The sequence below is a fragment of the Jaculus jaculus genome, chromosome 13 (assembly GCF_020740685.1).
Source record: "Jaculus jaculus isolate mJacJac1 chromosome 13, mJacJac1.mat.Y.cur, whole genome shotgun sequence".
In the NCBI taxonomy this organism is placed as follows: Eukaryota; Metazoa; Chordata; class Mammalia; order Rodentia; family Dipodidae; genus Jaculus; species Jaculus jaculus.
Window position 1 is genome coordinate 66,746,002 of NC_059114.1, and position 24,049 is coordinate 66,770,050.

General features: G+C 40.4%; 1 protein-coding gene across 2 annotated transcripts in view; it reads right to left on the reverse strand.

Annotated features, from left to right (window-relative positions):
- Positions 1–1,429: 1,429 nt before the first annotated feature.
- C7 (complement C7) overlaps positions 1,430–24,049 on the reverse strand; it is a 91,497-nt gene continuing 68,877 nt past the window's right edge. Inside the window, exons 15-18 of one of the 2 annotated variants that reach the window (XM_045132640.1) lie at positions 15,625–15,816; positions 11,937–12,027; positions 8,937–9,025; positions 1,430–2,543 (exon numbers count right to left, since the gene is read on the reverse strand). In XM_045132640.1, coding sequence (XP_044988575.1) covers positions 2,308–2,543; positions 8,937–9,025; positions 11,937–12,027; positions 15,625–15,816 — 608 coding nt within the window. In that variant the 3' untranslated portion in view covers positions 1,430–2,307. Of the gene's footprint in view, positions 2,544–8,840; positions 9,026–11,936; positions 12,028–15,624; positions 15,817–24,049 lie in introns of both variants that reach the window. The other variant, XM_045132639.1, reaches the window with a different exon arrangement.

A 24,049-nucleotide genomic window follows, 5' to 3' on the forward strand; every position in this document is an offset into this window, starting at 1 on the left:
GCTTTCAAGGAAGCCTTTCTGTTCAGTAACTTGCAGTGTCTCTGCCAATGATAAGTAATGGTATGGAAGGTATGCCTTCCTCCCAGGTGCCCCCTAGAACTAGTGACAGCTAATCCACCAGTTTTCTCCCAGCTCCAGGTGCCCTTAATCTCAGTACTGCTTCAGCCTTCGCCCAGGTGGCCATCACGTGGTCCAAGGCTGGTCTGAGGTAGGCAGAGGGGATCCTCACATTCCCTCAATTCAATTCTTCTTGAAGTTTATTTTTTGGACTTGAATAGTTCCCTGGGTTTTCCTCATAGCCTTGTTTATAGAGAAAATTTTGAAATTTTAAAAGACTCAATATGATGAATGACTTTTTTTCTTCTACTTTCTATAGGTAATTGTGAATGTTCTTGTCTGACTTTGAGATAGGGATGTATGAAAATCTTCAAAAAGAAAGAAACAAAACACAGTAACTAAAAATAGTATCACTCTAAAACCACATTTACTTCTCAACCTCCTTCACAGTGATTCATGAAACTGATGTCTCCTTTAATAATTCTGCTGCGATCTCCTTCTCAAATCTCTTGGCATTAAATTTGCTACAGGTAGAGTGTCTAATATTCAGAATGCTCAGATCATAACTTTCCAATTTCAAATATCTTTGGGTTTTATAGTATTTATGTATATATAGTGAGATATTTGAAAATAGAACCCAAACCTAAACACAAAATTCATTTGTTTGATATATACTTTATGTATGTAGCCTGAAGGTAATTTTATACAATGTTTAGTGCCCCTGTCTTTTAACTACAACCTATTACATGAGGTCGGGTGTAAAATTTTCCACTGGTAGCATCATTCCAGCATTCAAAAGTTATAGATTTCAAACCATTCATATTTTGGATTTGCAGATTTTAAACATTCATAATCAATACAAATCCAATTCTATATTAGTTTAAGTAAATAGAACATACTATTGGAAAGATATTAAGATAGCTTCTTCCAAATGAATTCCTAGTTTTGATCTTTATATCAGAGTGCACACTCTGGCCTGACATTTTCAAATCTATCCCAATGGCCAGGGTATAAATTCAACACATAATAACCTCCAAGAAGTGTAGTTAACATCTCTAAATATTATTATTTTCAATAAATTCAAATTTGCTTCCATATTGGACATCTACATCTACCCTCAAGGGATACTTTGATATAAAAGGCTAAACTGGGATCAGACATAAAATTTCAGGCAAGAACACATTAACCTTTCTTCACAGAAATATTTACTAAAACCAAATCAAACACTATCGAATGGATCAAAAAGTCTAAAGAACATTATCTTGAATGAGCTTTCTAAACGTTATCATCATAAAGCTTATTTGAAATATATTTATGAACCTCAGAAAAATACAGATAGTATTTGTATATAAAGCACATTTTAAATTTTATTCAAGCCAATATTTTTCTTTTTTTTAAAGCCCACTTTTATTGTGATGAAAGACGAATAAGAAATAAATAGAAGGCAATGCTTCAAATTGTATACTTCTGGAAAAAAATCTAGGTGTACATCCAGAGTAGGGAAGATTGTTCTCATAAATGCATCACTCAATAGTTTGTGCATAAACTAATGATACTTTTTTTAAAAAAATAGAATGTTTTGTAGGTCTTAATTTTGATACATACTGAAAAGCAAAACAGGAAGCTGAATCATATTTGTTCTCAGACAAGAAAGCAGACAGTGCCCTATGCCCACAGAATGATGGATTCTGCTTTGACATTTAAGTGGTTCAATCTCCTGACAAGATAGAGATCTTTATGTGGGGGGGTTGACTCAGTAGGGTGAAACATGACATTACAACTCAGGATAGAAATAATTGTATCTGTCTCTTTTCATCCCATATCCTTTTTGTGTTTGATTTCACTGTGGAAAGATAACGTCTCTAATGAGGAAATTGTGTTCTTTCTGCTTTCCTAATCAATTCAGAGAGGACGTTCTGGCCCCTGGTCTACATGAATCATACTTAATAAAATCACAGGTACGCATGGAGTATGGAAATGTCTGTAGTGCAGTTCTGTAATTTTATAGGCAAAAAAAGTGAGCCCATAAATTTTTTTCCAAAAACACACAATTAGTTGATGTAATAATTCATGAGTATTCTTTATACATTTAACAAAGAAAAAGAAGTGAAAGTATGCAGAATCAGATCTTGAAAAGAAAGGGTTTACAAGGTGGCTGAACACAGGGGGAGAAGCATACACTGAAGGGGAAGGAGAAGGAAAGAACGGCGGGAAGGCAGTCTGAGTGCCTCGTTACACCGTTATTTTCACTCAGCCCCAGATGCCCTCTGTGCGGTGAACATGATGCTCAAGGCTGCCTGGAGTCCTCAGGGTTTCTGCAACACAGGGCTCCGTGCCGATTATGGAGACGTTCTGTCCCTTGCATCTCAGGGTTCCTGCCTCACACTCGGACATTGTGTGTTCCTCGCCATTCACTTCCACACAGATGCTGAACCCTTCCTCCTGGCACTCCGATGCTTCTCTGCAGACACATTTGTTGCTCTGAGCTGGAAAAGAAAAAAAAAATAAGTGCGAGAGGCTTAGCGGTGAATCATACAAGAAGGAATGCCAGAGCACACTACCTCCATAGTAATCATGTAGTGATTAGAGAACTCCTATCTTCAGCAATACAATAAACTGTCCCCTGGAAGAACAGTAGGACCAGGAAACTGAGCCATTTTGCTCTACCCAGAATAAATGGGCTTTGAAATAAATGCCAGGCTTTCTACAGGTTAGAGCCACATGAGGCTGTTCTATCCCAGTCAACAACTCTTCAGGTGTTTCATCATACTTGTTGCCATCAATGCGATCTATAAATCATCCACAAAACAAAATGAGAAAACTTCAGCAGAGAGTGGAGAGTCAGGCTCAGACACATAGAAAGAAAAGAATTAAACTTATTTTGAGAGAGAAAGCATTACCTCTGAGCTGGAGAGATTGCTAAGGTGTTAAGAGCACTTCCTGTATAAGCATGGGGGCCCAAAGAGGCCAAAGACATCACTCAAGTTCAATTTGCAGGATCCATATAAACAGCGAGTCATGGCCACACATGTCTGCAACCTTGCTCCTGTGAGGAGCAGGGACTGGAGAATTGCTAGGGCTCTGTCACCAAACACAGACACACACACACACACACACACACCACATACACACACACACACACCCACACACACACACACACACATGTTTGGGCATCAGTAAGAGATTCTGACTCTAGATGGAAGAATGATGGAGCAGGGCATGCAATGATCCTTTCCAACCACCCACAGGCATGTGTACAGTGAGCGCCACATACATATGCATACCACACACACAGGCACACACACATACATGTACAGAGAGAGAGGCAAGGAGGAAGAGGAGCTATACCTCCTATAAAAACAAAATCAGATGACGAGGAAATGTGCGAGAGGGCTACGGCTAGAACACACCACCCAGGTATCTCCAGAAAAGGAGTAACAATATCATCCAGGAACTGATGCTGACCACCAAACAGCCAGACAGAACTAGACAGGACATATGTCATCATCCTCCTAAAAACAGGAGAAACGTGGCCATCAGGCAAAGTCCAGGAATGAGAAGGAGCAAAGAGTTGGCAGAGACCTCAAAGATCACACAATCCATCTTCCAGTTTTACAGATAAAGAAACCCACAGCACAGGCTTGGTTCCAGGAGATGCGTCATGTCCTTCATGGTATTCAAGATCATTTTTAAGTGCTACTTGGATGTGCCTTTAGAAAATCCTGAATCACAAATTCAGAAAAGTTAACTACTTTTTGTATTCTCTTTAAAAACTACCGATTGCTTTTTAAAGGAAGTATCAGTTTGGCACTAGTATGCTTGCAACACCTGTCTAATACTTGCTAAACTCCCTTAAAACTGAGATCAAAAGATGTCAGACTTGTAGCCACACGAGAGCTCTGGGGGTGAAATCAGGCAGGAATTGTGGAGCGCCAGCATTAGCAGGTCCTAGCAGAGCCCCGCTGGGTGGGAGTGGGGTACACATTTGGGAATCTGTCTCTTCCCTGTCTCTGTCACAGCTATGGCACAACTGCAGGAACAATACTAGCCTCTCACACTGAGGAGGGATAGTGCCTTCCTAGCTCATACCAGCTGAGTTCAGGCAGGCAGGACAGGTGGGTGACTGGCCATCCTCCACACTCCGATAGGGTTAGGGTTAGTGGGTTGCACATGCTGGGACAGAATAAGGTAGACACATAGAGTTCAGGAGCAAAGCCCCATACTTCCCCACCACCACCTCTGGTGAATCTAAACACACTTTCTGGCCTCCACTGCCTCTGCATTCCTGCATTCTGGCCCCAGTCACCTCTGCAGGTTGGTGCACAGTCACCTCCATGGACCCACGATCCAGCCCCAGTCCCCTCAGAACTCAGTGTTCTCAATCAACACCTCCCCCGTCACCACCCACATCCACTGACCAGTGCCCAGCCTGGGGCACGACACCAGTCATAGACAGAGAGCACAGGAATATCCATCAAGTGCCAGCCAAGGGACACCAGTGCAACCTTCACAACCTTCTCAGTTGAGTACAGAGGGGGACAGGGGCAAGTGCTGCTGCTCCTGAGCCCCACAGGCAAGCCAGGCTATGATCACAGGCTGGAGAGATTCTCGAGCTCAAATGCAGCTCTTTTGCATGAGCCACAAATCCAGAGCTGCTGGCACATGTGCAACCTGTGCATCTGAGGCTGTAACCCAATCCCACTCCAGAGTAAGGCCAAAACACAACACTCACTGAAGACCCTGCAAAGGGCACTATTTGATTGGTCCTTAATAAAACAAGACTTTTACCATAAGTAAACCCAATGTAAAAAAAAAAAAAAAATGCAAGACAACAAACTGAGAAATCTCCACAAAGATTGCCTAATCCCATAATAGAAGTCTCTAATGAAACCATATAGGAGTCAACAGAAATAGAATCCCAAAATGAAAGCACACGAAGCTTATTAAATAAACTCAATGAGACCATGACCAAGTGGATGGCTGAACTAGAAGCAAATCATCAAGAAAACAACAACCACATGAATAAAAAGCAAAAGAACCACCTATTGCAGCAACAGCTGTCATCACTTGGCTTCACGTAATTGAGAAGAACCAGACAGATCTCAAAAGAGAGATAAAATAATTGGATAACAAATAGAGGATCTCAATAACCAGAGGATTAAGCCTAATAAAGACATGATCAAATTCAAGAACAAATTCTAAGAAGCATCAAGAAAATCAAACCTCAACCTGAAATCGGAACTCAACAAATAAGACCTGAAAATCTTAAATGACTATAAGAAAAATATGGAGAAACCTCCACAATATAAGAGTGGGGAAAGACTTCCCAAATAATATCCCAGGAGCCAAAGAAATTAAACAATCACTCAACCAGTAGAATGCCAAGACACTAAAAAGCTTTTGTAGAGACAAATATGCCATAAACAGAGTCAATAGTCTACCCACAGAATGGAAGAAAATATTTACCAGCTATACCACTGAGAGAGACCTAATATCCAGAATCTACAATGAGCTAAAAAACTATGCAATAAAAAAATCAAATAATCCACTCAAAAAAATGGGGCAGAGAACTAAATAGAGTATTCTCAAAGGGAGAAATTCAATTGGCCAATACGGACATTAAAAAATGTCTGACATACTTAACTATCAGGGATATAAACATTAAAACAACTATGAGATTCCACCTTACTCCAGAAAGAATGGCAATCATTAAAAAAAAAAATCAATCAACAATAATTGTTGGCAAGGATGTGAGGAAAGAGGAACCCTCATTCAGTGCTGACAGGAGTGCAAACTTCTACAACCACTATGGAAATCAATATGAAGACTCCTGGGGGGCGGGGGGAAGGTGAAAATGGAGCTACCAACTGACCCAGCTATTCCTCTATTAGACATCTATCCATAAAGGCTCCACTCTTTACTGCAGAGATGTTCGCTCAACTATGTTTATAGTGTTTATTGCTGCTTTATTCTCAATAGCTAAGAATTAGAATTAACTCAGAAGCCTATCATTTGACGAATGAATAATTAAGTATGGTATATATACACAATTGAATTCTACTCAGCAGTAAGGAAAGATGAAATCATGAAATTTGTAGGAAAACAGACAGGCTTGGAACAGATCATACTAAGTGAACTCATACAAGCACAGAAAGACAAATGCCACATGTTCTCCCATTTATGTGGTTCCTAATCTGGAGCAGCTTGAGTCTCAGGCATACCCAGCAAGCAACTCAAGGGACAGATAATAGGGATGGAAGGGTTTGGGGGAGAGAAATGGAAGGGCAGGGGGAGATATACACAAAACTAAGCCAAAATGAATTGGTGTCATAGAAATCTTCCTTCTAGACAACAGACTAAAAGATATAGCTCTCAACAGGAGTATGGGGCATCCTCTGGTAAGAAGGGCTCTGGAGAGGGTGGGACAAAGCCTAATCCTAAAGCAACTGGTTCTATCTTAGAACTCCAAGTACTAGGAATTGGATATAAGCCACATTGAGCTGTTGGTCACAGAGATTTATGAGGTCCCCAATACAAGACAGGTTTCTATCAAGACACTTAACTAACTTGACTAAGGTAAAAGGGAAGATCTTATTGTCGGAGACACAGCATACTGCCAACAGAGAACATCCAAGGATCCAAGTGGCATCTGGAAGGAAGCTGGTGGCCAGATGGTTAGCCCATAGAGTGCTGGAAAGTGCTACATGAGCTGCTGGGGGGAAATGGCCAACAGCACTGTGAGCAAGCAGGGGACACTGCTATACAATAGCAGCCAGCCTGACGTGGCATACACGCCTGTGCGGTAGTGGCACCCAGCCTAGGTGACAGGTAAGAGGCTGGCTCAGTAGAAAGGAACCCAGAGCTGGTACTGGGAACCAAGCCAGAACCCTATGAAGACCAGGGTGACAGACTCCAGTGAGAAGCTCCCACTAGGCTTTGGCCAAAGGAGAGCTGCCCCCATCAAAATCTCTCTAAATTAACACTGCTTACCCCTTTAACCTGTGCTTAACTCACCCAAAATTTTTTTTTTTGTTTTTCTCTTACAGAAGGCTGTGAAAAACAAGGACAGCCAAAATATACCAACAAGACAAGAAAAGATAGCTCACTCCCCATCATTAGATGAGTCACTCCTCCCACATCAGCTAGGGCCCAGGTGAGACCACAGAGGAACTGGTGAGCTGAGCAATAGTGTGGCATCTACAGTGAGCCTGACAGCCTGTGCTCAAAGCGACACTGAGGATACTCAAAACATACCACAGCAGAAAGCTAGAAGTTTCTGAGAGTTCAATACTAAAGTAAACTTAAAGCACACCCACCAAAGCTCAAGGAATTTTGCAGAAAAAGGGGTGGAAAGATGGTAAGAGCCACAGGCGGGAGAGAATATCCAGAAGCATTGTCCCCCAACCATGCCTGACTGCTCCTCTCACAACAAATAACCCACAGCCCCGTGGTGAATACCAGCAACCTCATTGAGGAGGGGCCGCAGTGGAATGGGGGCAGGGAGGAGGGAAATGATGGTACCAACACACGATATGTCCATCTACTTAATAAAAGAAAAGTGGGGCACGGTAGTGCATGCCTGTAATCACAGCACTCAGGAGGCAGAGTTAGGAGGATCGCCCTGAGTTTGAGGCCAGCCTGAGACTACATAGTGAATTCCAGGCCAGCCTGGCCTAGAGTGAGACCATACCTTTAAAAAAAAAATTCAGGGCTGGAGAGATGGCTTAGCAGTTAAGGTGCTTGCCTGCAAAGCCAAAGGACCCAGGTTCAATTTCCCAGGACCCACATAAGCCACATACACAAGGTGGAGCATGCATCTGGAGTTTGTCTGCAGTGGCACTAATTGTCTCTCTATCGGCCTCTCTCCCTCTGTCTCTCTCTCTCTGCCTCTCTCTCTCTCTCATAAATAAAAATAAATAAATAAGGGCTGGAGAGAGGGCTTGGCAGTTAAGCACTTGCCTGTGAAGCCTAAGGACCCTGGTTTGAGGCTCAATTCCCCAGTACCCATGTTAGCCAGATGGGCAAGGTGGCGCATGCATCTGAAGTTCGTTTTCAGTGGCTGGAGGCCCTGTTGCACCCATTCTCCCTCTCTATCTGCCTCTTTCTCTCTCTGTCTGTCGCTCTCAAATAAAAAAATAAAATTAAAACTAAAAATAAATAATAAGATTTTTTTAAACTCCAGAGATCATTGTCAATTTCTGTGCAGCATCTTGTTCAAATCTTCAACTTTGATTTTTTTCCATATATATTTTTAAGGATACCTTATACATATGATTAGTGATATTTCTTTTTAAGTATGCAATATTAAGGTTCTAATTTTAGAAATTTATTTTTCATGAGTCAGTTTATAAGTATTTATAGTTAATTACCTATGATATATTATATGTATATAATTAATTACCTATAATCTCAGCACTTGGGAGGCTAAAGTACAATGATCACAATGAGTTCAATGCCATCCTGGACTACAGAGTGAGGTCCAGGGAAGCTTAGCCTACAGTGAGACCGTGCTTAGGAAAAATAGTATATTCAACATGGATAATACAAACAGAGCAAAAATCTTCAGGTGGGATAAGAATTATTGTTGTTATGTCCTGGTAAGCACACGGTACTCACCCCTCATCAAGAAGGGAAGCTGTGGAGTAGTTTACTCTTAAACCAGTCTGAAGCTTTGGCATCCTAAGGTATCTGCTTTGATCCACTGCTAAACTAGAAACAACCTCTCTTGAAGGCTCAGTATTATTACTGTAGCACTATGACTGTTATAAAGACCTACTCCTTACCGTCACATTTTTGCCACAGTGGACAGGCACCACAAGCCTTCTCAGCAGAGGCAGACAACGTGCAGCTGCCCTTATCCAAAAGAGTGTAATTCCTACCCTGACACTGAAGAACATGCATCTTGCAAACTGTCAGAGACAGAGTCCTTTTGCTTCTCTCATCTCGAGCACAAACGTCCAAGGAAGATCTGAAAAAGAATGTTTTAATTACATTACTTATAAGAGGTTTTGTTTTTTTTTTCGTTAAGAGCACAGGAAGAGAAGGGGAAAATGATGCCCAATCTTAACAGCAGCAATAAAATAGAGAACATTAACTTAAATCCCTTTCATCCCTAGTAACCAAATTCCTAAAATTTCCAAAAAGAATTTTTATTCTGTGAGTCCATAGATTTTATAAGGCTAGATACCCCATGCTGATTTATCTCCTCCAGGACAGACCAGATACAGAAAACCAGATGAGGTGAAGTCTGCTGGCAACTGCAGATCACTAAGGAGATAGAAGAGCAGCAAAATCAAACACTCAAAGAGAAACCACGGCTCTAGTGTAGCAGCCATGGGAGTTCATAAATCAGCACTGCCCACTAATTAACAATCTTGAATAATCAAGTGAAAATGAAACTGTTTCTTAATGCTCTTTTCAAAAGTTTCTGTTTACAAAGTACTTTAGCAATGTTTCTACCAAATAGGCTACATTTGTCTTAAGCATTAGTACTAAAATAGCAGACGGTAGCTATTTACAAGTGGCACACACACCCACACATCCATCCTCCATAAACCAGGAATGGTAGCATACACCTATAATCCCAGCACTTGCAAGGCAGAGAGTGGAGGATCAGTAGTTCAAAGCCAGCCTTACTTGCAAAGCGAGTTTGAGGCCAGCCTCAGACACATGAGGCCCTCTCAACCCAATACTCTCCAAAACCCTCCATTTCTGAGAACTGTAAGTAAATAATTAGACAATAAAGCATTTTTACATGCCAGATGGTGTCAGAAAGACTTTAAATTCTCTTATTTTATTTAGCTCTAATATTTTTGTCTTTGGCCAATAGTTAAATTTACCTGGAATTATTTATATAACAAGTTTTGTTTTGTGGACATCTTTTGCTCTATTAAATTTTCAGTAGAACTGTTCAGAACTGCAAGAGCACATATTTCATGTGTCATGTATTATCAGGACCCAACACTGTGAAATGATATTAAAACTCATGTAATGCCTATAAAAGGACAGCTTCAAGATATAGTAAAAAAGAGCTGGAGAAGTTAAGCCAATGACAGAGGAAAGTGATTCAAAGCAAATAATGACTAAGAAAGAGCATCAGCAGAGTTGGGAACACAAGAATCAGAATTACCTGGGCTGGCCTGGAGAGATGGCTTAGTAGTTAACGTGCTTGCCTGTGAAGCCTAAGGATCCATGTTCAATTCCCCAGTAGCCATGTAAGCCAGATGTGCAAGGTAGTGCATGCATCTGGAGTTCATCTGCAGTATCTAGAGGCCCTTGCATGTCTACTCTTTCTCTATCTGCCTCTTTACCAAATAAAAAATAAATAAATAAAACAATTTTTTTAAAAAAGCATTACCTGGGCTGACCATGACTTCTATTTACACTGGTTATTTATTTTCTGCAGACCAGGAGTTAGGATTCAAAATCACCATCACCTGCTCTACAGGATTATGAAGTTGGATGTAGTTTTGATGACCATAACAATTGCAAACAAAGAAATTACTCAATAACTTACTTCTTTTTTGGTGTGTGTGTGTGTGTGTGTGTGTGTGTGTGTGTGTGTGTGTGTGCAGCCATGTGTGTGTGCCACACTGCCCATGTGGAGGTGATAAGACAACTGAAAATGTCAGTCCCTGCCTGCCACCTTACCTGAGGCAGGGTCTCTGTTGTTCATCCTGTGTTCTCTAAGCTGTCTGACTTATAAGCCTCCAGACAACTCTCCTGGCTCTACCTGACTTCTTGCCCAAGATGCCCTGGAAAAAAAGATGCTCACATTACGGCATCTCCAGCTTTTTACGATTCTGGGGACCCAACTCACCTACTCAAGTTTGCATGGCAAGTGCTTTATGTACTGACCCATCTCTCCAGGCCCTGTTTTGATTCTTAAAGATGGAACACACATAAGCTCAAAAGTTGGATTATCTTTTATTTCTTCTCAGAACACACTCCCCCCACCTCTCTCCCTTCTCGCCATGTTTCTGGGAGGTAGGCATGGAAGGATGCTATCAGGATACCCTTGTCCTCTATCTTTAGAGAGGCTTGGATCAGTGAGGAGCGCTGGTAGGAGATTTTAGTAGGGCACAGTGAAATGGAGGACCTATGCCCCTGGATCACTCCTGTGGGATCTCAGAAAACCCTATAAGGAAAGTCAGCTCTTCCTCAGCAGCCATCCTCACATAGCCCTCTCGGTCTCTAAGTCTCATAATGCTCCTATCCCCACTTTCAAGAGTGGATGTGGATATATGGGCAAGCTGTTGTTTCCTTTACTATGCCTACACTTTTGTAAAGTGTCATACTAGTGAAGTGTTTCTTGTCCTGATTGAGTTACAATACCTGTCCCCTACTGGGATCATGATACCGACATCTAATAGCTACTTCAGATATCCTCCTGCAAGAAGACATCTGAAGTTGCTAATGGATATCCTCCCACAAGAACAGATGTGAAGCTGGTAACAGATATCCTCCTACAAGAACAGATGTGAAGTTGGTAGCAGTGTTACAATGCAGCTCTAGGGAAGGTGTGCCAAGAATCAGAAAGGTAGCTATTCTTTTCATGTAAATGTTTGTGTCTGAAGGGAATTTCAGTTTAATCTTCTGATACCTAAATTCTCAGGTACCGTTTTGTCATTCTGCTCCACTTTGTATGTAGAATACCCATTGCTCAAGGACGCCTTCAGCTTTTCTCCCCAGCCAGATTAGAATCCTACGTAACGCCATGGCTGTCAGCCAAAGACAGCAATTGGGTCAGACCAAAGTGAGGAAGTCCTTAACTCTGAGGAAGCTACACCTTCAATTCAACAGACACTAGGATATCTAAGGGGCTGTTCTGTCTGCCTTGGATAGAATAAAACAGAGAGGTGATCAAAGACAGAACTTACCCACATTCATAGGGCATTTTACAAACACATCTTGAATTCTGTAATTTCTCCCAGCGCTGACATACAGGCACTGCTGGTGATAAAGGAACGTCTAAAAGCACAGCACAGGGAGATGCAATCAGTAAACGATGGAGCATTTCTTCACAACAAAATAAAGGTATTGTTACAACTATTTACCCATTTATTAAGCATTTGCAATTGGTCATGCATATTTATATATTGTGATAGTTAATCCTTACTAGCAAATGCCCATTTAAGAGCTGAAAAATCTAAGGATCAGAAAAATTTGGAAATGAGTGCCAGTTCACAAATATACAAATCTGTCCGAGTGGGATTAAATCCACATTGTCTGAATCCAAGGCTAGTAAATCATGCTCCCTTTGAAGAAGGTAAAGGCTACAAACTGTGTGTGATTTGTATTGCATGTTTCCCACTGAGCTTATCACGGGACAAAAAGTTGTGATAAGATTATACTACAGCAAAGCCAGGTGTGGTGGCACACACCTTTAATCCCAGCACTGAGGAGGCAGAGGTAGGAGGATCGCCATGAGTTCAAGGCTACCCTGAGACTACATAGTGAATTCCAGGTCAGCCTGAGCCAGAGTGAGACCCTACCTTGGGGACAGGGGGGTAGAGATTACACTACAGCATTCTCTTCAAGGAGATCTATAACCTATCACAAGTAAAGTTCCAAGTCATCTTCACTCAACAGCATGCCAATGCTAGGAAATAGTTATATTAATAAAATTCTCCACATTACTTTGTGCTTTCTATAAATGAGGTTTTTTTAGGAAAGAAAACTATTATTTGAGTTTTGATGGGATATGTAATGGCTTGAATGTAAAACTTCCCTCATAGGCTAATGTGTTTGAACACTTGGTCCCCAGCTGTTTGAAAGATTGATAAACCTTTGGGAGGTACAGACTTCTTGAATTTTCACAGATGGGTGGGGGGAGTGGGACCAAGTCTTGAGGGATTATAGACAGGCCCCATTTGTGCACTCTTTCTCTCTTTCTTTCTCTTTCTCTCTTTCTTTCTCTTTCTCTCTTTCTCTCTCTCTCTCCTGCCTGACTGCTGGTGTAAAGATGTAATGCAGGCTTCCTGCTCCTGCCATGCCTTCCCTGCCACAGTGAACTTTACCTTACAAAATAAATTCTTTTCCTTCCCTAATTTGCTTCTGGTCAGGTATTGTTTCATATCAGTGAGGAAATAACTAACACAGAAAGCATCTGAGTCCAGCTGATATAATCCATTGTCTTGACTATGATAGACTGTGATATGAACATTCTAAAATGCACTCATTTTCCCCTCCTTCTATCAGCTTCATTGTGATGGAAATCATTAGCATACACTTTGAAACATAAAACTGATTTAATACGTAATAAGTATAGCTTTATGAATGTAAAAATTGTAGAATACTTCCTTACTTTGAAAAGTGTGAAAGATTTAAAAGAGACAGTATAATCTTATAAAAAATTCATAAAATTGGCAGGAATATGAAGCATGCCTTCCATGGTGAGGAATTTCAATAACACACACACACTCTCTCATTCTCTATATTATTCAGTTTGAAACAGCATCACCCAAAATACAAGGCAGAAGCTTAGCTGCAACTTAGAACATCACAGAACCCTAAGGAAAATACATGATATCTGAATAAAGAATATAGTCTGGTGAGCAGTACTTTCTTAGTTCTTTAAAACTGTTTAGATCCAGGCGTGGTGGCACACACCTTTAATCCCAGCACTCGGGAGGCAGAGGTAGGAGGATTGCCATGAGTTCGAGGCCACCCTGAGACTACAGAGTGAATTCCAGGTCAGCCTGGGCTAAAGTGAAACCCTAACTCAAAAAACCAAAAAAAAAAAAAAGTTTACTTACACACGTGTGTGTGTGCACACGCTTGCACATGTACACCAGAGCCTCTTACCACTGCAAAGAAATGTGAGATGCTCGCACCACTTTTTGTGTCTGGCTGTGTGTATAAGGGAGAGGGCATGGCTTAGAAAGTGAACTTAGGCTGACAGGCTTTGCAAATAAGCATCATTAACCACTGAACCATCTTCCTAGCCCTTCTTGGCTTTTCTTAAAAATATTATTTATTCATTTATTTGAGGGTGAGAAAGAGGCAGAGAGAGAGAAAGAATGGACACACCAGGGCTACTAGCCACTGCAAATGCCCAGACTTATGTGCCACCTTGTGTATCCGGCTTACGTAGGTCCTGGGGAATTGGAACCTGGGTCCTTAGTCTTCACAGGCCAGTGCCTTAACTGCTAAGCCATCTCTCCATGCCCACCTTCTTTGCATTTTGACACAGGGTCTTACTGTCTAGCCCATTCTGGCAATGAACTTGAGCTCCTCCTGCCTTAGTATGTCAAGTGCTGGGATCATGCATGCACCACCACACCAGGAAGTTCCTTAGCTTTCTTTAATTACATTATGTCAATGCATGCAAAAGGAAAGGAAAGTGAAGGGGACATGGAAACTATATTTGCAAAGTCTCTTAAATCTAAAATTATTCAAAATAAAATGCTTTTACTTTGTGATTAGTATAAATAACGGGATTCATTATGACATTTTATGCATGTAAATCCTAGTACTTTACCCATGTTAACAACCTTCATTACTCTCTCTTCTACCATCCTCCCTCCTGCTGTACATCTTTCTCTCCCACCTATAGCCTTTCTAGTTTCTAGTTTCATCTCATTTGTTTGTTTGTTTGTTTGTTTTTGTTTGTTTCTTCAGGGTAAGGTCTCACTCAAGCCCAGGCTGACCTGGAACTCACTCTATAGTCCCAGGCTGACCTGGAACTCACTGGATCCTCCTAGCTCTGCTTCCTGGATGCTGGCTTCCCACATTCAAGGCAAGCAGTCTACCAATGGAGCTACATGCGCAGACCCTATCTGGGTTCTTCAAGGGACATTTGGGTGTGAGAGTGATCTAGCTGTGATATCTGTCACCCATTAATTTCCAGGGTTGATTCGGCTAATGAGGATTGCTAGGCAGCTGTTCCCTTCCTCTCACATTGCCATTGCAGCTCCCAAAGCTGCATGTCTGGTGTGTGTAGAAGACAGTCTTTCACAGATAAATGAGGACTGGTCTTCTGTTGAGGATACACAGTAGCTGAGCTCCCCTGCTAGAACTTCTAATCAAGCTCTCAAGAATATTTTAATTTGCCTGGTGTTTAAGATACTGGATGGTTGAGTTTCTACTACTAAAAACTTGGCAAACCATGTTTCTTTTCTTCTCATAATATCTACTCTGCAAAGTTAAATGTAATTGCTTTATAAATTTTCACTTTCAATAACATCAGTAAACTCTGGGAGTCCAGAAATAAAGCATAGAATTTTTGAAAGTTATTATCTTAAACCATGTTCCACAATAAATCAGTAGCAAACAAAAAGCCAGCTATTAAAGACTCTTCGTTTTCTTGGCACTCTAACCTACATAAAGCTACTCCTTCACATGGAGTACTTAAGGTCAATGTTTCATTATAACCAAGGCCATCCTTAACTGTCCCCACATTTCATGACTCTATTGTGCCACATAAATCACTGTTTCATGGTCTACGTGCTAGCCTACTTCTCCTGGATGCAGGATGGAGAGAATGATGCACAGTGACCCAAGGCCGTGAAGCTGCTCTCACCTGCTGAGCACAGGTGACCTTGAAGAGAACCAGAAAGCTCTCACCTTTCTGCACACACTGGGCAGTCTCCATGTCAGGACTCCATTTAAGGCTGGAGCCACAAAGAAATGCTGAAGGACCCTCTAAGGACATGCCTTCTGGACAAGAAAGTGTCACCTTCTCGCCAACGGTGTAGAACGATTTCCGGGGATGACTCTGCAAGCCATTCATCAGTGAAGGTAGAATGCAGGCAATTTCTAAGGCAAAAAAAGATAGCAACATACAAGGGTCATTGCTTTCCCAAACACCTTAAAAAAAAAAAAAAAACAGCCTCAGATTGTGCTAATATGCTTGCTGCACTGTCTCACATCACACAACAGGCAGGAAAAGGAGAGTCAATGAGTAACTGAAGACAAAGCAGCTGCCCTCGCCCTCCCTGGCCCTCAAAGCAATGTGACAAACTGAAATGAACAAGCCTACAAATAAAAGTCCCAAAGCCCAGGCTACTGTGAAAATCACGCTTCACAGCTGCCACTTATATCTACAGTATGGAGATGAGCCACCAGAATTTTCCCAAGAGCTGAATATCATTAGCTCCAATTAGATATGTTCTTATCTAAAAATTTTAAGCACCACCTTTAACCATGAAACTATAAAAGTATTAAATGTTCTTTGGCTTACCATTTCATTCTTTTCTTACTCAATGGCATTCACTGACTATTTTTTAAAAGTTTATAAAAAGAGAAATACACATAATTATAGAGAACAGATGAGAATCCATGACTTAAAACAAAAAGCTTTTCAATATCCCTCATAGACTTTGGATAATACCACACAAAACATTGCTCTATTTCTGCACTGTTGTCAGGCAAACCATTCATTCACTTACTCAAAAATAGAGTTTATCATTTATTGGGTGCCAGTATTTTGCCATATATGCTGTGTGCTGGTAGAGAAAAAGCAAGGTACAAGTCACACATTGTGTCTTCAAAATACTAGTAATCTGGTATTGTTTTTATAACGTGATTGATTTGGCAAATCTACTGTGAGACTACTTTACAAGCACTCTCCAGAGATGGATTAGTGGTTAAGGCACTTGCCTACAGATCTTAAGAACCCAAGATCACTTCCCTAGAACCCATGTAAGCCAGATGCACAGGGTGGTGCATGCATCTGGAGTTCCTTTGTAGTGGCTAGACGCCCTGGAGCATCCATTCTCTCTCAATCTCTCAAATAAATAAATTCAAAAGAAAAATTTTGAGACACAAAGAACTGTCAAAATAGTACAAGTTTGATAGCCCAAGATGCCAGAGAGAAGAGAAATCTAAGGTAGTAATTATAATACTTGTCAATGCTTTTCTCCTTGAAGAAATAGAGAGAAAAAAAAACATAGCTAAAAGTGGCTAAACTTAGAAATTCAGCTCAGAAGCTGAAGAGTTCGCATAGTTTATAACAGTGGCACAGGTCTAGGGGATCAAACTTGGATTGCAGTCCTGTCAAAAAAGAGAGATGAACATAGAAAGCCCATACTTTTGATTGGAATCCCTTATTGACTAGATACACATTTAGAATAAAGGTTAACAAGTTATACAGCCAGGTCTGGTGGCACACACCTTTAATCCCAGCACTCGGGAGACAGAGGTAGGAGGATCGCCATGAGTTCAAGGCCACCCTGAGACTACATAGTTAAGTCAGCCTGGACCAGAGTGAGACTCTACCTCGAAAAACAAAACAAAACAACAACAACAACAAAAAAAAGGTTAACAAGTTATAAACCAGCTTCATTGCTTACCAGAGACAAACCTCATCTGCTAAATATAGCATCATCAAAGCCTCAAATTATTGCTTTAATTTTCATATGTGGGAGTCTTAAATTTAACCAAAAGTAAGCTAACATTCAAAAATATAAGAATAGGCCTGGAGAGATGGCTCAGCAGTTAAGGCACTTGCCTGTAAAGCCTAAGGACCAGGTTTGATTCTCCAATATCCACATAAAGCCAAATGCACATGTTTCTGCACTTTATGTGCAGTGTCTTGAGGCCCCGGTGCACCCCATTCTCTCTCTCAAATAAATACATTAATAAATTATTGTATTTATTTATTTGAGGGCAATAGAGAGAGAGAGGCAGATAGTGAGAAGGAGCATGCCAGGGTCTCCAGACTCTGCAAACAAACTCCAGATGCATGTGCCACCTTGTGCATCTGGCTTACATGGGTCCTAGGGAAGACCAGCCTCGAACCGGGATCCTTAGGTTTCACAGGCAAGCACTTAACCACTAAGTCACTGCTCCAGTCCTAAAATATTTTAAATTTACATATATATATATATATATATATATATATATATATATATATTCAAAATCCAAAACCCATCAACAGACTTTCTGTTAAGATGGCAGCATAGCAGCCCATCCAAATCAATCTGGGGGGGGGGGGGGGACAGAAAAACGGCACAATACACTCTTCTACCAAAAAGTGGAGGTGTATAAGGAATTATTAACCCCAGCAGAGAAGCAGGAGAGGCCCAGAGCTTCTAGAAACCACACAACTAGCCAGAATCAACTTCAGTGGTTTACCGGGACGAGCTACTCACCTGACTAAACCAGCAAGAGCAAAACTATGATGAAGGGATTCTCCACTCACACCAGACTCACAAAGTAAGAAACGCTGAAGGATAAAATGATAGGAACAGCTGAGTAGCTTCTGAAGGAGAGTCAACAGGAACCAGCTGAGCAGCTCCAGAACAACTCCAGGCACTCTTCCCAGCCTTCCCTCCCCCAGCCGCCAGTACCAGGGATCACTGGAGATCCTGAAAAGATCACAGACACCCCTCAGCCACACAGCATCCAGTAAGGCTGATCAGAACAGCTGATCCAGCGACAAAACCAGCCTAGACAAGCCCACAGCTCAACAAAGAGGGAACCAGGCAGGCACTCAGTATAGGTGAAACCAGAAACCATCACAAAAGATAATAGGACCTACTAACAATAGGTCAACACCTGCCCCAAAGCCAGGTATAGAGGCCCTGGAAGTGCTAATTGCACCTTCCTTGTCAGGGCAAGTTATGTGTTAGATTAGGTTGATGTACTTTGATTGGCCATGCCATTCTTAAATAAACTGTGTTTGGGGGTTGACTTTTGTTGTTTTTGATATTTCCTGCTTTAGAGTGCCTTTTTAGTCTTTTTCTTCTGTCTTTCTTGAGGTAAGATTCTCACAGGCCTAGGCTGACCTGGAGCCCATTACAGACAAAGAATTTCAGTCAACAAGGGGGTGAGTCAACACCCTTAGGGATTTTGGCTTTCTTAGATTATCTGTTTTAATCCCATTCTTGCATAAACTCTCTGTGCTGATTTTGATTGAGAGTATATATTGCTCAGTTGGATTTTAGAGTTCACCTGAAGCTGGGTGTGGTGGCTCACACCTTTAATCCCAGCCTTGGGAGGCAGAGGTAGGAGGATCACCAAGCATTCAAGGCCACCCTGAGACTACATAGTGAATTCCAGGTCATCCTGGGCTAGAGTAACACCCTACCTCAAAAAAACAAAAATAAATAAATAAATAAATAAGTAGAATTCACCTGCATTTTGGTCCACACAGCCTACTAGGATATCTGAATAGCAGGTAAATCCAACATATACAGTCACTTCTGCTGTTACTCTGGAAGTAAATATAAGAGCTGAACCTGGCACCTGAGATGCCCATCCTGAAGATGTATAACTTCTGATTTGCATGTCTAAGGATACAGCCGATAATCAAATAACCAAGCATCAAATTAACTCAAGATGCAAAAATCTCTACATTATGATACAACAAACACAAAAAAAATCAAGACAATATAATTCCACTGAAAATTATATAACTATCAGATTACCTCCAGTGAGACTGATTTAGATGAAATGCCTGACAAATATTCAAAAGAATGATTATAAGTATGTTCAAAGAAATCAAGAAAACAAACTCCTGAAGGAATCCTGAGAGAACACAGGACCCCATCTTAATGGAGTAAGGAGGTCAATACAAGACATGAGTAAGGAAATGGAAATACTAAAGAAATACCAATCAGAAACATAAAAAATGAAAAACAGGGGCTGGAGAGATAGCTTGGCGGTTAAGCGCTTGCCTGTGAAGCCTAAGGACCCCGGTTCGAGGTTCGGTTCCCCAGGTCCCACGTTAGCCAGATGCACAAGGGGGCGCACGCGTCTGGAGTTCGTTTGCAGAGGCTGGAAGTCCTGGCGCGCCCATTCTCTCTCTCTCCCTCTATCTGTCTTTCTCTCTGTGTCTGTCGTTCTCAAATAAATAAATAAATAATTTTTAAAAATATTTAAAAAAAAATGAAAAACACAGTAAATCAAATAAAACCCCCTGTAGAAAGCCTCACCAATAGAATGGAGCAAGGAGAGGACAGAGCATATAAACTAGAAGACAAGGATGAACAGTCCAACTCAGAGATTTAGAACAGTCACTGTGTCTAGTGCCAGAAGGCGCTACATAGGCGACTGGGGGAAATGACCAAGATCTGTCCAAGCAACACATTGTTTAACCTAATTAGCAACAAATAACCGGATGTGATGCCCACACAAGTGCAATAGTGGTACACAGCCATGGTGAGGAATCAATTGCTCTTGATTTGGCTAACTGATCCACTCAGTGGTACTAGACCCATAGCTAGAGCTAGGAAACTAGTCAGAACCATACCCAAACACAAGCCCACTCTACAATATCAAGCTACCATCAATCACGGGGTATAAGAGGGCCTAAACCTATCATACTGTCTATCAAAAAAGTAAGTGTTATCTCAATTTTCCGGGTGCTACCTTACTCTCCGTTGGAGAATCTGCTTCTCTTTTCCAGATAGATGCAGATCCTAAGAAGAGAGCTGCCCCAACATACCTCAAAAGGGGCCCAACTGAAACTAAGGACAACTGGCAAAATAAGCAAGGGTGATGTTTTCCTGTGAACCGGATACCAGCACAAGGGGAAGGAGATCAATGCAGAGAAAAATCAACTCCTACCAAATCAGAGAGCCAGAGCCTCAGAGGCCCCCAACACCTCAGCACTGAAGCAGACCAAAAATGAACCCAACATGGCTCAAGGAAATTTTGCAGAAGAGGGGGCAGAAAGAATGTCAGAGTCACATGTTGGGTCATGATTTGCAGAGACATTTATACCAATAACTGGGGGCTAACTCCACAATGCAAGACCCATTTTCATTAACAAGGAGGGTCTAATGGGAGGGGGTAGATCATAGATGAGCCTAAATAATGGTACCAAACTGCCTGTATTTACTGAAAAGAAAACTAATAAATTAAATTAAAAAAAAGAGAGAGATTTAGAAAGGTATGGATGGGAATTTCATGACATTCAAGACTCTATGAAGAGATCAAACGTAAGAATTCAGGGTATCATAGAAGGAGAAGATTTCACTCCAAAGGCATAGTAGGTATTTTCAACAAAATCACAAAAGAAAATACCCCCACATAGGGAAAGATATTTCAATGCAGATACATGAAGCATTTAGAACACCAAACAGACAAAACCAAGAAAGAACCTGTCCTCACCATATTATAATTAAACTACTAAACACACAAACTGAAGAAAATATATTGAAAACAGTAAGACAGAAGTATCAAGTAACCTACGAAGGAAAACCCACCAGAATAACAGCAGATTACTAAACACAAACTTTAAAAGCCAGAAGGGTTTGGAATGAAGTATTCCAAGTTCTTCTGAAAGATAATAACTGTCAACCAAGATTACTATATTCAGCAAAGCTATCAATCCTAATTGATGGAGAAATAAGGACACTCCAAAACAGAAAATGGCTAAAGGAATATATTATCACTATGCCAGCTCTACAGAAAATACTTAAAGGGATCTTTCACAATGAAGAGAAGGAAAAGCACATATATGAGAAAGCAGGAAAAAAAAACATATTCAAATAATAGTTACTACAACAGAGTAAAGGAAAAACAAGTAGCACTACAAAGCAAGAAGAATGACAAGACTAAATATACACATTTCAATAATAACTCTTAATATCAGTGGCCTCCATGCCCCAACCAAAAGACACAGGTTTGCAGACTGGATTAAAAGGCAGGATCCTTCTCTTTGTTGCCTCCAAGAAACTCACCTCTCCATAAAAGATAGATACTATCTTAGGGTGAAAGAATGAAAAATGGTATTTCAAGAAAATGGGCCTAGGAAACAAGCAGGTGTTGCTATCCTAGTATCTGACAGGATAAATTTCAAACCAACTTTAGTTAGGAAAGATAAAGAAAATCACTTTATATTGATCAAAATAACAATTCAACAGGAGGCTATTGCAAATAAAAACATATGCACCTAACATGGGGGCTCCCACTTTAATTAAATGAAACACTAGTAGACTTAAGAACACAGGTAACACCAAGCACAATTCTAGTGAGTGACTTCAGTACCTCACTCTCATCAATTCACAGGTCATGCCACCAAAAATTAAGAAGAGACACCTGGATTAAATGATGTCATAGAACAAATGGACTTAACATATCTACAGAACATTCCATCCAAATGCTTTTCAGTAGCATATGGAACATTCTCTAAAATGGATCATATATTGGGACACAAAGCAAATATTAACAAATACAGGAAAATTAAAATAATTCCTTGTACTCTATCAGATCACAATGGGATTAAACTATGAACCAACAGCAAGAAAAACCATAAAGAATACACAAAATCATGGAAACTAAGCAGTACACTACTGAAAGATGAATAAGTCACTAAAGAAATAAAGAAAAAAATCAGAAATTTGATTGAATCAAATGATAATGATAAAACAATACACCAAAACCTATGAGACACAATGAAAGTCTGACAAGGGGATTTATAACTTTAAGTGCCTATATTATAATATAAGAAAGTTCACAAGTAAACAACTTAATGCTTCACCTCAAAGCCTTGGAAAAAGAAGAACAAGACAAAGTAAAAATTAGTAGACAGGGCTGGGTATGATGGTGCGCACCTTTAATCCTAGCACTTGGGAGGCAGAGGTAGGAGAATCACCATGAGTTCAAGGCCACCCTGAGACTACAGAGTGAATTCCAGATCAGCCTGAGCTAAAGTAAGACCCTACCTTGAAGAAAAAAAAATAGTAGCCAGGAAGAAACAATATAGATTAAGGCAGAAATTAATGAAATAGAAACAAAAACAAAAAAAAAAAAACAGAGTGGACTCTTTGAAAGGATAAACAATAATGATAAACCCTTAGCAAATCTGACAAAAAAAAAAACAAGAGAAGAGACACAAATTAATAAAATTAGAGATCAAAAGGCACCATTACAACAGATACCAATGAAATTCACAAAATCATAAGGGCATACCTTAAGAATATACACAATACTAAATTTGAAAATCTGAAAGAATGGGATGATTTTCTAGATTTATGTGACCTACTAAAATTAAATCAAGATGACATAAATCATTAAACAGACTGTTACCAAGGCTTTTGGTTGCCCACCAGAACTAGATGGTAAGACTCTATTGCTGAAGACTCCACATGCATGGACTGCAGGTAAATGAGAAATCAAGCTGAAAATCCCCTCCCTGTGGACCAGCTGACAGAAAGCTAGAAGAAGCTACACTGCATGCATCCCTATTAGAGAGAGAAGGCATTAATGGTGGTAAATGGCGGTGGACATTGCAACCCTTAAGATTGGCCAGCCAGCCATATGTTATCAGTAGGGAACATGACATGACTGGAATCTGGAAGATTCAACAGTTAGGGACACTCTTGTTCTTTCTCTTGGAGTATAAGAGCTACACCTGTCGGTAGTCGGACGTACACTGCTAAGAACAATATAGATAATTACAAAACACAAGCACAAAATTAACTCAAGATGCAAAAATCTGTACATTATAATAAAAGAAACACAAAAATACCAAGACAGTAAAATCCTACCAAAAATTATAAATCCATCAGAAATGACCCCCAGTGAGACTGCGTTAGATGAAATGCCTGACAAAGATTACCAAAAAAAATGATCATATCTATGTTCAAAGACATCAATGGACTCAAAGAAGAAAATGAACTCCTGAAAGATAATATAGGAAAACAACTTAATGAAATAAGGAGGTAATTATAAGACATCAGTAAGGAAATAGAAATATGAAAAAATACCAACAGGAAATACTAGAAATGAAAAACAGGGTAAGTCAAATAGAAAATTCTGTAGAAAGTTGCTCCAGTAGAATGGATCAAGGAGAGGACAGAATATATAAACTAGAAGACCAGGTGGCAGATCTAATACAGTCCAACAAAGAGAAAAACAAACTAATAGGAAGGCATGAATAGAAATTTCAAGACAACCTGGTCACTATAAAGAGATCAAACATAAGAATTCAGGGCATTGTAGAAGAAGAAGAATTTTACTCCAAAGGTATAACAGGTATTTTCAACAAAATCATAGAAGAAAATTTCCCCCAAGTAGGGAAAGTGATACCAATAGAGAT